General features: G+C 50.5%; 2 protein-coding genes across 10 annotated transcripts; both read left to right on the top strand.

The window, feature by feature from the left end:
- The first annotated feature begins 181 nt into the window (after positions 1 to 181).
- Positions 182 to 6,212, top strand: PAQR7 (progestin and adipoQ receptor family member 7). 8 transcript variants are annotated; one of them, XM_075047490.1, is made up of 4 exons: positions 182 to 432; positions 1,024 to 1,279; positions 2,304 to 2,409; positions 4,886 to 6,212. In XM_075047490.1, exons 2-4 carry the CDS (start codon positions 1,260 to 1,262, stop codon positions 5,963 to 5,965), a joined length of 1,206 nt encoding a protein of 401 aa, XP_074903591.1. In that variant the 5' UTR covers positions 182 to 432; positions 1,024 to 1,259; the 3' UTR covers positions 5,966 to 6,212. The 8 variants fall into 8 exon arrangements, with proteins under 8 accessions (XP_074903591.1, XP_074903595.1, XP_074903593.1 ...); XM_075047492.1 differs by lacking the exon at positions 182 to 432 and adding an exon at positions 3,827 to 4,014 and having other exon boundaries at positions 1,262 to 1,279; XM_075047494.1 differs by lacking the exon at positions 2,304 to 2,409.
- A 926-nt stretch (positions 6,213 to 7,138) lies between these two features.
- AUNIP (aurora kinase A and ninein interacting protein) lies at positions 7,139 to 11,445 on the top strand. 2 transcript variants are annotated; one of them, XM_075048725.1, is made up of 3 exons: positions 7,139 to 7,357; positions 7,837 to 7,972; positions 9,828 to 11,444. In XM_075048725.1, exons 1-3 carry the CDS (start codon positions 7,265 to 7,267, stop codon positions 10,781 to 10,783), a joined length of 1,185 nt encoding a protein of 394 aa, XP_074904826.1. In that variant the 5' UTR covers positions 7,139 to 7,264; the 3' UTR covers positions 10,784 to 11,444. The 2 variants fall into 2 exon arrangements, with proteins under 2 accessions (XP_074904826.1, XP_074904827.1); XM_075048726.1 differs by lacking the exon at positions 7,139 to 7,357 and adding an exon at positions 7,647 to 7,748 and having other exon boundaries at positions 9,828 to 11,445.
- The last annotated feature ends 971 nt before the right edge of the window (positions 11,446 to 12,416 follow it).

The raw sequence follows: 12,416 nt of genomic DNA, 5'->3' as shown, positions 1-12,416 counted from the left end.
ATCCTTATCCGGTGCTGGGTGGAAAGGTCTGCAGCAGCACTTTTCCTTACATCCATGGGCATGCTGCGTGACTGCCTTTTCCCCTAGAGCACACTCATTGTCTTAATTTTACAATCAGAGCTTTGTTTTGACACCTCAGCAGTTGTCAGCTGTTGTGTCTTTTTGTTAAAAAGAGTTCAGAACCACCTCCCTTTGGACGCTGAGACTTCAACAAACAAGTCCTTGTTACCACATGACTCTGATCTGAGCCTTTTTTTTGGTAAGGGTTTCTAGAAGATGACTTGTGCTATTGAATGGTGACTTGTATACCACTTCTGCAGTGTCAGAAACCTGTTCTGTGCTGGGATCGTGAGCCTCCCCAAATTGAAAATGTCATTGTGGATAAGAATTATTCTGCTGCAGATGTGCTGGGATAGTACACTGTGCCACAGGGTGAGTCTGAAGATAAACTCCTGCCCACAATGAGATGTGTATCATCTATGGTTTTTCTGGGGTGTGCGAAATGGATACAACTGTGCTTGTGCTCTGAGGAAAGATGCTTATTAGGTGGATTGGGTACAAAGTTGCTGTGCTGTTGTATGGGTGTGTTAAAAAAAAAAAACAACAACAAAAAAAAACCCCAAACCAACAAACCCAAACCCTTCCTCTAAGGCCATCCACAGGTACTTGTGCTACTCTGCAGCAAAGACAAGGTTGCAATCGGGGTGTGTGAACAGCCACCCAACTTATTCAGTATAAACACTCTGTTCTGAAGTATTTCACTTCAGTAAGTGTGTTCCCTCGGAGGGAGGAAGCTTTGGGTTTCACAGCTCCTGTTAATGTCAAACACACAGTAGCACTGGTCTTGGGGAGGCACACTTGGTCCTGTCTTCCCCCTTTTGTGTCCTTGATCTTGAGGCTTGGCTACCAGGTTTGTTTTCAGGTGAACTCCACACCTGGGGCATCTGGCACTGCCTGGGTGACAGACTTGCATCTTCTGAGGATGGAAGAGCTGGTAGGGATTTTTTTTTTTTTTTTTTTTAGGGGCTAATTGAGTCCTGGACCACTTGACCTGTCTTCTGGGGTTTGCTAAAGAAGGAACCTCAGTTTAGAAAGCTTTCATGCATCATATTAACCACTTTTGATTGCATCAGAGTTGTACTTAACCAAAAGCTGATATTGCGTTGTTTGAGTGAAAGAACAGCAGTGAGATAAAGCCAGGCTTCATGCACAGGAAGGCTGCGATCAGATCCTTTCCCTGAAGGGTTTTCAGAAGTGTTATGATACTTCATCATTTAAGGTAAGAGAGACTGCATTTCTACCTGTTGGGGAGCAACCACCCATCTGCAGTGGGGTCATAGTGTGGTTTGGGGGTTTTTAATGGCGTATCAACGTTGTGCAAGACGAGAGCAGGGGATGTGGGTCAGGATCCACCCCGGGAGGTGGTGAGGACAGGGGAATATAGAGCTGCGCTTTGAGACCTGCTACATAATGTGGTTAGGAAAGATGCCGAGTGTCTCTAGTACCACAAAATGGAGGCTTAAGTGATCACTGGTTCAGTTCCCATAGACAAGATCAGCCATAATTAGCAATCAAAAAAAATTGGCTCTTCATTTTAATGTATTTCTTTACCTGCTGAGAAGGGACCAAGTGTCCCAAATACTGTGTGTGGGTTTTCCCCATCTTCTCAAGGGGTGGGGGAGGAGGATGACAGCACTGCTAAACCCCAAATGGTGTTAAGAGCAGAGAGAGACGTTAAATGTGAGTTTTTTGACTTGCCAAAGCTGTCAGATCGCAGCTCGGGGCCTTCTGTTCCCTTGTCTCAGTTCTGTTTTATGTGGCTGCCTGTGTTATTCTTAACTGGAGCTTAACGCCCCGGGCCTGAGCTGGGTCTGGTTCCTCTGGGAGCTGCGGGGGGGGGGGGGGGGGGGGGGAAGAGATTGGGGGGTTGCAGATAGCGAGAGGGTGGTAATGATCTGAGAACGGAGTAAGGGGAGGGGGGAAACTACCATGGAGGAGATGGTGCTCAGGCAGGAAAACAGTAATGCCCTCTCTGGTAGGGAAAGCTGGACTATGGACAGGTTGCTTTAAAAAAAAAAAAAAAAAAAAAAGAAAAAAAAAGACAAAAAAGCAGCTCTGCAGCTGTATTTCCTAGGCTGGGCAGCCCAGCCCGCGGTAGCAGGTTACAAAATAATTGCTGGCCCTTGTCACGGGTGCGGTGGGGGCAATGGGAGAAGTAACGATTCAAACCAGCTTTGGGGGATAGCGGGGGGGGTCGGGACAGAACCCCCCACCGGTTTCCTTCATCTCCCCATCTGAGACAGGTCAGTCATTAAGGAGAGAAGCCCAACCCGGATGGAAAACGGCGCATCCTCCGTGCGCTGCCGCCTCCCGGAGCCGGGGACCCTGCCCGGCGGAGCCGCGGGGGGGGTAAGCGGGCACGGAGGGCTCCGGCGGGGACGGGGAAGGGGGAGAAGCCGCGGCAGCCGCCGGTGTTGAAGCCGGGGGGGGGGGCGGTGCGGAGGTGCAGCCTGGTCCGGCGGGGAGAGGAGCTGCGGTGGGCTCAGCAAGTGCCTTGGTGGGAAGCGGGGGGGGGGGGGGTGTCAGGGTCCAGGGCCCCAGCGATCCTGAACTCCAGCGATCCTGACCTCCAGCTGCACCCGTGTCCTGAAATACACACCACCACCCCCCCGGGAAAAAAAAAAAATATTGCGGGAGGGGCGGGGATCGGTCCCTGGCTGCCCCAGAAGGGGTTTTGGCAGGGCTGGTGCTGCTGTTCTGCTGGGAGGGAGGAGAGGCTGGCCGGGTGTGGGGGCTCGGTGAGCCTGTGCTGAGAAGGAACAGATCTTCACTTAAAAGAAGCGTATTTGTGCTCTAGAAGGCTAAATATAGATGTAGGTACGGGAGCAAACAGGCATGTCAGCAGCTGGGGGCTGAGTCTGTATCATTAAGAAAAAATTAAGCAGGATGGGTGGATGCTGCTTGAGAAAAGAAACGCTCTGTAGGATGTAACAGGCAATGCTATCAACACCTCGTAGGTATGTGGAGGCTGTTATTCAGGGTACAAGCCGGATTAATGATTTCCAGCACCGCGCAGGATGTGCGGTGTTTGTAACTGAGCATTGCTCAAGGCTTCATAGCTGGGAAGAGCTTTGCAAATGAAGTCCTGCTGCAACAAGTTTCGGAGGACCTGATGTAAACACCGCTCCCTTTCCTGCCTCGTGCTTGGCTGCTCTGAACGCAGCTTTTCCCGCTGCTTTTGCTGCAGCGTTTCCCTGAGCAGAACCAGGGGTGACTTTCCTGTAGGAATTTGTCTTCTGGCAGCCGTGAGGGGGGTCAGACCCAGTCTGGAGGTGAGCCCCCTCCCCATGTACCCAGGTGTCTTCGTGGGCAGCAGCAGCCCTGGCACAGAGGCAAGTTCTCCGGGTGGCAGAAGGGCAGTGTTTTCTTCCAAACCGCCCATCGAATTTTGGTCAAAATAGCTTAACCTTGGAAGTTCTGCTTTTGCCCACATCTCCCCGGCAGGACTCGAGGCTGTTTCAGTTCAGTGCAGCAGCCGCAAGTGCGGAAGCGGTTTATGAAGTTAATTTTTCACTGGCTGCCTGTGCATGTTGCAGTGTTACAGGAGGGTTTAGGAGGCCAAGCGAGGGTCAGGATTGCCCTCTGTGAGGTACTGCCCTGAGCCAGGTGAGTTGGTTTTGGTGTGGGACCTCTTTAACCAGGTGAGGTGGGGAAAAAAACATTCAAGAGGGAAGCTGAGCAGCAAACAGCCAGTTTTTATCTGTGTCTGTGTTCCTCAGCTTCAGGCAGGCATGAGTTACAAACCTCTCTACTCCATTTTGATTAGGAAATTACAGAGATTTTTAAAATAAACAGTTCCAACCCCTCCTCCTCCTGTTCCCAAACTTTGAAGAGCTCTTCCTGTCTGAGCTGTCCCTGAAACGACTGCGCTTGCCAGGAGTTGAGGCGTAAATCAGCACTGCAGCTGGACAGGAGTTGGGCTGTTTTCTTCAGATCTTGTCTGAGCAAGAGCAGGTAAAGAGGGGGGGAAATCTCATTTTGAGCATGTTCTGTTCAATATGTTTTTAAGGCTGCCGTGACAAGGCAGAACAAGCCAGTAAGGCTGCCTTTATCTTGGTGAGGACAGCAGCTTCAAAACTGTAAATATGGAAGCGCTTGCTCGCAAAGATTACGCTGCTGGACCTTGGTGATGCAACAAGATGAACTTACTTGAGCCGCGTTGTTTTTGTGCAAAGCCATGTGGAAAATCAGGAGCTGAAAAAAGACAGTAAAAACTCAAAACACAGAAGTTGTGTCTTCTGTTGCTGGTGTTACAGTTATTTATGTTCTCGGGTGCACCCCTTGTGAGGCAGAGCAGGTTACCTCGCTGCTTGTGGGAATGCGACTCGTTGTTATTTGTAAAGATAGATACTGCAGACAGTTTAAAAGGGGGAAACTCTGGGCTGGTCCTGGAGAGGGAAGTTTGTTTAGGATGTTTAGTTTGTTTAGCAGTTCCCAAACTGCTGGGAAGGGGTGAGCTAGGAACTGATGTGTCCTGGTGTGTTAATTATTGTGTCAATTAACCCTGTACTGGTGTCCTCTACTTCTGTACTCCTCCAGACAGTCTGTTGCTTGTGCAGCATGGGGAACTCCAGGGGTTCTTAAATCTCCCTTCAGCCTCCTTCCTATTACTATTTTTGGAGATTCTTTTATTTCAGCTATAATGAGGCTGTCCTCCAGTCACACATGATTTTACATATCTTTGAAAAAAAACCCCCAAACCAGACAAAGCATTTAAATGGCCTCTGCTTGTTGATTTGGGTTGGTTTTTCTTTTTTTTTTCTTTTTTTTTTTCTGGTAAAGTCACTATTAAACCCCACAGCAAAACTTCCTTTCCATCCCAAAGGTTGTTCTGTGCGGCGGAGTCCTGGTGTTTGGCTGCATCATGGCAACGGTCATCACTGAAAAACTTAGCCGCCTATTCATTAATGTGCGGCAGGTCCCTCAGCTGATGGCCCCCCTCTCCCCTTCCACCGTCAGCAGCTCGGAGGTGCCGAAGGTCTTCTGGAAGCCCTACATCCACACCGGCTACCGGCCGGTGCAGCAGACCTGGCGCTATTACTTCTCGACACTCTTCCAGCAGCACAACGAGGCCATCAACGTCTGGACCCATCTGGTGGCAGCACTGATCCTGCTGCTGCGGTTCCAGCAGCTCTCACAGCGGGTGGATTTTGGGCAGGACCTGCACGCCCAGCCCCTCCTCATCATCATCGTGGCGTCCATCACCTACCTGACATTCAGCACCCTCGCTCACCTTCTGCAGGCCAAATCTGAGTTCTGGCACTACAGCTTCTTCTTCATGGACTACGTAGGGGTCGCCATTTACCAGTACGGCAGCGCTCTGGGGCACTACTACTATGCTATCGAGCCAAGCTGGCATGAGAAGATCAAGGGGTTTTACATGCCGGCGGCTGTCCTGTTAGCGTGGCTGTCCTGTGCCGGTTCCTGCTATGCCAAGTACCGGTACCACCAGTCCGCTCGCCTTCTGAGCAGGCTCTGCCAGGAGCTGCCCTCCAGCCTGGCGTACATGCTGGACATCAGCCCTGTGGTCCACCGCATCTACACCGCGCCACCCTCTGAGCAGGCTGACCCAGCCCTTCTGTACCACAAATGCCAGGTGCTGTTTTTCCTCATCGGTGCCTTTTTTTTCTCACACCCTTACCCTGAGAAGTGGTTCCCTGGGAAATGTCACTTTTTTGGGCAGAGCCATCAGATTTTTCACGTGTGCCTGGTACTCTGCACGCTGGCGCAGATCGAGGCGGTGGTGTTGGACTATGAATCCAGGCGACAGATCTATTCCACTCTTCAGGGTGATTTGGCACATAACTTCTCTGCCCTGTGCCTCTTCACTGTGACCTGCTCTGTCCTCACAGCTGCTTACATGGCCCGGAAGGTGAAGAACAAGTTGAGCTTCAAGGAAGAGTAAGAGCCCTGAAGGAGAAGCAGGTGACCTTACCTGAATGGTTCATCTCCAGCCAGCTGTGGTGATGCTGGCACAAATCTGGCCACAAACTTTGAGGAGAAAAGGAATGAAATGCTTCAGGAACTAGTGGTCTCTATAGGGAGGGAAAGTAAAAGCTGCATTTTATGCTTTTTTAATTCAGAATTAGTTCCAGCTTGCTCTTAAAATGGTACACTGGTTTAATTCACATGTCTGAATAAACAGTGGGAACAAAATGTTGTTAGTGCTGCAGCTCTGTACTCTTAACAGCAGTGGGCTAGGAAAGGTTCTTGGAAGCTACCAGGTCTCAAAGCAAAAAGTAAGGAGCTGCCATCTGGCCCCCCATTAGCGGTGGCAGAGTCTAACCTGTGGAAACAGACTGAGGTGAGCTTGTATAAACCACAAAAAAGGGTAGAACATTTATTTAATATCATTTCAGGCCCCTTTTATATGGCTTAGGGAGTTGTACAGAGCTATCTGTGCAGTGAGAAGACCCTGTCCCTTACCTGGTGAGAGTGTGGGGTTGCAAGAGAGGGAAAAGTGCAGTAAGAGGAGAGGTGGAGAGAGTGTGGCTGGGGCTGATGTGAGGGAGGCTGAGCCCCAGTGCAACAACAGGGAACCTCTGCACCCCCAGGGGTGGATGAGGCCCTCTCAGCAGGTGCTGGTGTGTTGGCTGCAATGGTTTGAAGCATGCAGCCTGTGGCTTGTAAAGACAAGATGAGAGGGGCTGGGGGGGTGTGTGTGCGTGTCAGGGCTTGGGTTGTTCAGCAAACACCCGGGCTGGGGGCAGGAGAGCATCAGGGAGAGGAAAATCCCCAGGTGTGTTGTGCTGCTCCCCCTCTGACCTGCACAGCAGCCCCTGTTTCTTCCCCCCCCCCGTTGGCATCTCTGCAAGCACTCGCCCCCATCTTGCCGAGGAGCCTCTGACACCGGCCGCCCCTCTCCCTCGGCGCAGGAGCCGCTCCCGCTCCCGCCGCCATGAATCTCCTCAGGGAGCCGCCGCCCCGCCGCTTTATATAGGGCACGGCCCAGGGTGGGCGGGGCTCGACCTGCCGCTCATCCCGCCCTGCCGCTCGGATTGGTCCCTCACTCCCACGAGCGCGCGCGGTAACCGTTGGCGGCCGTTAGGCGGGGGCGGAGCCCGGGGCGAAGGCGGGAAGAAGGGAGCGGGGCCGGACCCAGCGTCTGAGGTAGCGCCCCGGTGTCTGAGGTAGCGCCCCGGCTCCGGCCCTTCCTCGGGGCCCCGCTGAGCTCCGTGCTCTGGGAGACGGCTCGGTCCCGGGGATGAAGCGCAGGCGGAAAGGCGAGGCGGCCCAGCAGGCCGAAGCGTGCGATGTCTGGCTGGACACCGCCGAGCTGAAGCAGAACGCGGCGCAGGTGGGGCTCGGTGTGTGTGGGGGTCCTGGCCGGGGGTGGGGGGGGCCGCTGCAGCCAGGCGGGATGTGCCCAGACCCCCGTCCCGAGGGAACGTGTGGTTCCCGGGGGGGGTGGAGGTGGGAGATGCTGTGGTACTGGGAGTTCGGGGTGGCTGGCAGAGTGAGGCTGGGAGTCAGGTGCGGTGGGAAACTATTTCAAGAGGCATGAGGGCGGTTTAGCAAAGCTGGGACGGTGCAGGACGGCAGGGACAGCCTGCAGCCTCCGGCCTGAGCCTCCTGCTCGGGGTGACCCTGCTCGAGTAGGGAGTCGGACAAGGTGAGCTGCGTGGGCCCCTTCCAACCTCAGCCGTTCTGTGATGGTGTCACAGGAAGAGTTGGAGCGTTTAACAAAGGTGGGAACTGTGCCACAATGCTGGAAGAAGGGTAGAATTGTTTTTAGCGGCCTATGTTTACTTTCTACTTGTTTCTTTCCCTACCCAGCCTCCCGTAGCCAAACCAAAAGCACCTAGTCGAATTCTGGAAAGGAAGCACACCTCAGTTGCTTTCACACAGACAAGAGCCTCTCAGCCACGCACCAAGCAAACCATCATCTCCGCCTTCTTCAGCGCTCAGACAGGTAATGGGGAACAGCATATGCCCCTGTAGGAAAGTAGTTTCAGGCCATCATAGGAAAGCTATCTTGCTTTATTTCTTGGCAGCTTTACTAGGCAGAACAGTGGATTTTCTAGTGAAGAAGGTAAAGGTTAAAGGTTTGAACTCCTAGAAAGGATTGTATTGTGATGGTTAATCTAAATGCAGGCACCTTTTACAGTCTTAGACCAAGTAGCAGCAGTTGTAGCCAGTCTTTGCTGGAGAGCAATCTGAATGCTAAATAATGCACCGGGCTTTACTCCCTGCAAAACTGAAGTTTTCAGTGGGACGCTGGGACGCCTGGCTCAGCCCGAGCGCTGCCACAAACCATCCAGGTGGCAAACCGTCCAGTTCTGGGTTGCCCGATGGTATCACATAAAGCACAATCCAGTTGGGAACACCACTTCGGCTGGGGCAGGGCACGGTCTGGGCAGGAGCACCGAGCCTGGTGGTGTCCTGTGGGCAGCTCTCCCTGCCCGGGGAAAGGGCAGCATCCAGAGCGTTACATGCCAGGTTTTCTCTAAACAAGGGCAGCCCTAAATTGTCAGTTAAATGCCCTTGGAAGAACATTATAGCTGGAAGAGAAAATTAACGTTATGTGGTTCAAACAACCTCCCTGTAAGGGGAATCAGCGGGAGGTGAGTGAGGAAAGCTTTTTATGAGGGGTTGGACAAAGCATTTTCTGAAGAATACAGTGTTTAATCCTAACTGAACCAATGAAGGAATCACAAGGGAACTGGAATATTTAAGCTAATTAAGCCAGCTCACAACCTCTGTGCTTTTGAGGCTGCTTTTGTGCTCTGGAATAGAAGAAGCTGGGATTTGTTCGTGGGTCTCAAATTAACAAATATAGAGAAATTAAATGGATGCAGGAGCCAGCAGTGCAGGATTGTGTAGTTGTTTGTATATTGTAAATTGTGTAATGGCTAGTTTATCAACATTGAAATAGTTTAGCAATAAGGAGATGAGAGGAAGCATTACCTAAATTGTACAATTCAATTATTTGACAGAATTTTTGTGTTGTGACTGGGCTGTTGATGTTTTTTGCTTTGGATTCATTATTCCTACTCCTTTTGAATGTGTTGTGTGGTCTCCTCTTTTTGTCATTTGATTCCCTCGATTGTGTTCACTTACTCACTGCGTGTGTTTGGATTCACCGAATGCTGCGGCTGTTTGTCAGAGGTCTGTAGGATTTAAGATGCTGGAATATTTCTTATTTGTTTTTTGGTTTTGTTTTTTTTTGTTTGTTTGTTTGGTTTTTTTTTAGCTTATCCTGAATTGACGATGAGTTTGTATATATTGAGGTTGTATTAAATTTTATATTAAATGGTTTCAGAAGCAAACGTGGGACTTGATGCCTTCTTCAGGTGATGAAGGCAAGCTGTAGAAGTTTCACTGTTGAGTTTTGTGGGGTTTTTTTGTTGTTTGGTTGTGTTTTTTTGGTTTTTTTTTTTTTTGGTAACTAACTGTTGAGCTGCTGCTTTTAAAGGCAACATCACAGGTGAACTGCCTGGTAAGCTGAGAGGAGGAAGGCAGAGACGCCAAAAACTGGAGCAGCTGGAGATGCACTTCTTGCATCTCACTTAAGGGAAGCTCGCTTAGTTGAACTACTCCACTGTTTTAGGCTGCCATTCCATGGCAGGCTCAGCAGCACAAACACAGATGACCGTGAGACGCAGCAGTGCTAGTCTGGTGTCGAACAGTCTGCGTGGTGCTACTTGAAGGAGCAGTAAAGCGGCAGTTCTGAGTCGAGTGCCAAGGAATGGTGCTGTGGGTAGTGACTAAACCCCAAGAAATGTGTGTGCCAGCTCAGGATTTAACCAGTTCTGTATTGTTTTCAGATGAAAAAGACAAAGAAAACTCCAGGTCATCTCCTTTCATCCTGAATGAAGACTGTAAAGAAAAAGGTGTTTCTTTGCCTGCCTACCCTGTGAAGATCTTGGCTTTGCCGCAGATGGAGGAAGCCCAGAAACAATCCTTCAGAGCCGAGGAGGTGATGGTGCAGGTTACGCCCCAACGTTGTGCACAGAAAGCACCAGCCTCGTCGACTCCTTTGCCAGACTCTTCGGTGTTACAAGTAGAGTCCCGCAGCAACAGTGAAGCCTCCTGTGGGGCGGGAGAGGATTGCTGCTGCTTCAGTTTCACCCAGGATTCAGAGGGCAACCGGATCATTGCTCACAGAAATGAGTCTGATGTATTTGCTGGAGAAACAGTTTCAGCAAGCAGCAGCAAAACTTCAGACTGCGGGATAAACAAACAAGCGGGCCAGCTGTTCCTGAAGGCAGCAAAGACCAGGCTTGATTTCCAACCAAGACTTGGTGCAAACCAGAGTAAGAAACCACACCGATTGAGTAGTGCGAATTCTTTAATTGATTTCTCTGAGACGGAGAATATAAATCCTACGATAACGAGAGACAGTACCTGGGCTGCTGGCGCTTATTTATCTCCACAAAGACCAGCTAGAGCACAGCCTCTGAGAGAGCGCAGCCAGAACGCTGGTGCTGGTTCAGCCGAGGAGGGATGGGGCAGTAAGATGGGACTGAGCAGTCCCTGCAGGCAGTTGTTCACCCAGGATTCCCAGGGGAACAGAGTAATCGCTCACCGCTGCCAGAATGTCCCATCTCCTCACAAGGACAACAGCAGCTCTCGCAGGCAGCTGCCCGACTCTCCCTATGAGGGCTGTTCCAGCGATGCTGCAAACAGGAGCGTGAGCAAACTGGGGGAGCAGTCGTTAGATGTGTGCTATGATTTACTGTTCACGCAGGATTCAGAGGGGAACAGAGTGATTAAACACTGATAAGTGACCTTGAATGGGTCGCCTGTATGACCTCTTGTGAAGCCTCAGGAAAGCGTTATTTTGTAATAAAGTGGTCAGAATTAGGTAAGTGTACCTGTTGTTTCTGTATGTATGGTCTAGCCAGCATATGCAGTAGACCCATGCAGCAGCAGGACCTCTTTGTTCTCTGAAATTTTGCTTTAATAAAAATAAAATTTTGAAGAAGGATGTTTATAATGGTTTGACTGTTTCAATCATGATTTCAGCCTGTGTGGCTACTGTCTGGTGTTTACGTAACATGCTGCTGTCCAGCCTGAAAGAGTCTGCTGTTAACCTGTCTTTATTTCTTAGGATCCTGGAAGTCCAAATGTAAAGGTTTTCTAGGCTCAGCTACATTCTGCTTATCTCAGAACCATGGTTGTGCCAGCCCCTGTACGTGACAGCTGGTGTGTGTGGCAATAATGGGAGGCTCACGTGTTTCAGCTTGTGCGTCTGTAGGGGTGAAAGATGCACCTCTGCTAGCTGCAGGTGGGATCACAGCACTGAACTGCTGTTGCCAGACCTACCGGAGGTTTAAAGTGAGGAGGACTGTGACAAGGGAGGAACTGAAACAGTGCATCTGTTCTGGTAAGTCTGAACTGTAATCCTAATGTTGAATTCGTAGCTCTTTCACAGGCGGGGATGCACCTAGATGGAGCGGGGTGTGCCTGCGAGGGCTTACAGCTGCAGGTTGATGCAGTTGGTCTGGCCCTGGTGAGGTGAAAAGCGGAGCAGTGAGTGCTGCGGGCTGGAGTAAGAACTGGTCAGTATTGGTTTAACTGTGTGTGGCAGCTGCTGCTGTGTCTCACTAGCAGCAGTGGTACTTCCCCTACACAGCTTGTTCAACATAATCCCCTGCTTTTGGATACACAGGGTTTTGGATGGGCATGCTTTAGATATTGTATCTGTTTTAAAGTGCAAGGAGCAGCTGCTCAAAAACCCCAGGGGTCACAAGCAGCAGACAGCAGAGTCCATCTGTGACCATGATCACCCTCCAGAACAACAACCTGCTTTGTCAGCAGTAACCGCCCACTTCTTTACTCTTTTTTGTTGTTGTTTTTTAAATGTTGAGTACTAACACTGTAAGCGTGGCCATTTGAGATAGCTTTACTTTCCCATTGGGGCAGATTTTCAATACAATAGATGCAAATGGAGTTATGTCACAGTCCAGAAGTTAATTGTGCTGATAAGCTCTTACATCCAGCCTGCACATGGAGCATGTTCCCAGGAACAGGGACTCTTGCTTACAGCTCCATCTCCCCTGTAGGCAGGTGTATTCCCACCACATCCTTATGCAGAGGAGCCTTACTGGGACAGGGAGAACAACTGCATCATCCAGTGGCTCTTGGCGTGCATCTGAGAACGGAAGAGCTCTATCAACTCCCTATAAAACTGATTAAGTCTTCAATTTCTGCTCTTGCTCTCTGGGTGGCCAGAGGTAATATAAGCCTCTTTTCTCAATTCTAAGGTGGAGATGATGATTTAATTTTTCAAGGGCTAAAGGCCTGGTGGATTAAGAAAATCCTCGGCATCTGAGTGCATTTGTCTGCAGCACCATCAGCCAGTGCTGCAGCAGCTGAAATTCCACACGCACCCCCAACCTCCCCCAGATACA

This window comes from Buteo buteo, chromosome 16 (assembly GCF_964188355.1).
Source record: "Buteo buteo chromosome 16, bButBut1.hap1.1, whole genome shotgun sequence".
In the NCBI taxonomy this organism is placed as follows: domain Eukaryota; kingdom Metazoa; phylum Chordata; class Aves; order Accipitriformes; family Accipitridae; genus Buteo; species Buteo buteo.
Note: the sequence above shows the minus strand (reverse complement) of the source record. Positions and strands in the feature narration are given on the sequence as shown.

Coding starts and splice junctions, on each gene's coding strand:
- PAQR7 (XM_075047490.1), top strand. CDS start 1,260: ATGATACTTCATCATTTAAG. Junction 1,280..2,303: donor ATGATACTTCATCATTTAAG/GTAAGAGAGACT, acceptor CATCTGAGACAG/GTCAGTCATTAAGGAGAGAA. Junction 2,410..4,885: donor CCGGCGGAGCCGCGGGGGGG/GTAAGCGGGCAC, acceptor TCCATCCCAAAG/GTTGTTCTGTGCGGCGGAGT.
- AUNIP (XM_075048725.1), top strand. CDS start 7,265: ATGAAGCGCAGGCGGAAAGGCGAGGCGGCCCAGCAGGCCGAAGCGTGC. Junction 7,358..7,836: donor TGAAGCAGAACGCGGCGCAG/GTGGGGCTCGGT, acceptor TTCCCTACCCAG/CCTCCCGTAGCCAAACCAAA. Junction 7,973..9,827: donor CTTCTTCAGCGCTCAGACAG/GTAATGGGGAAC, acceptor TATTGTTTTCAG/ATGAAAAAGACAAAGAAAAC.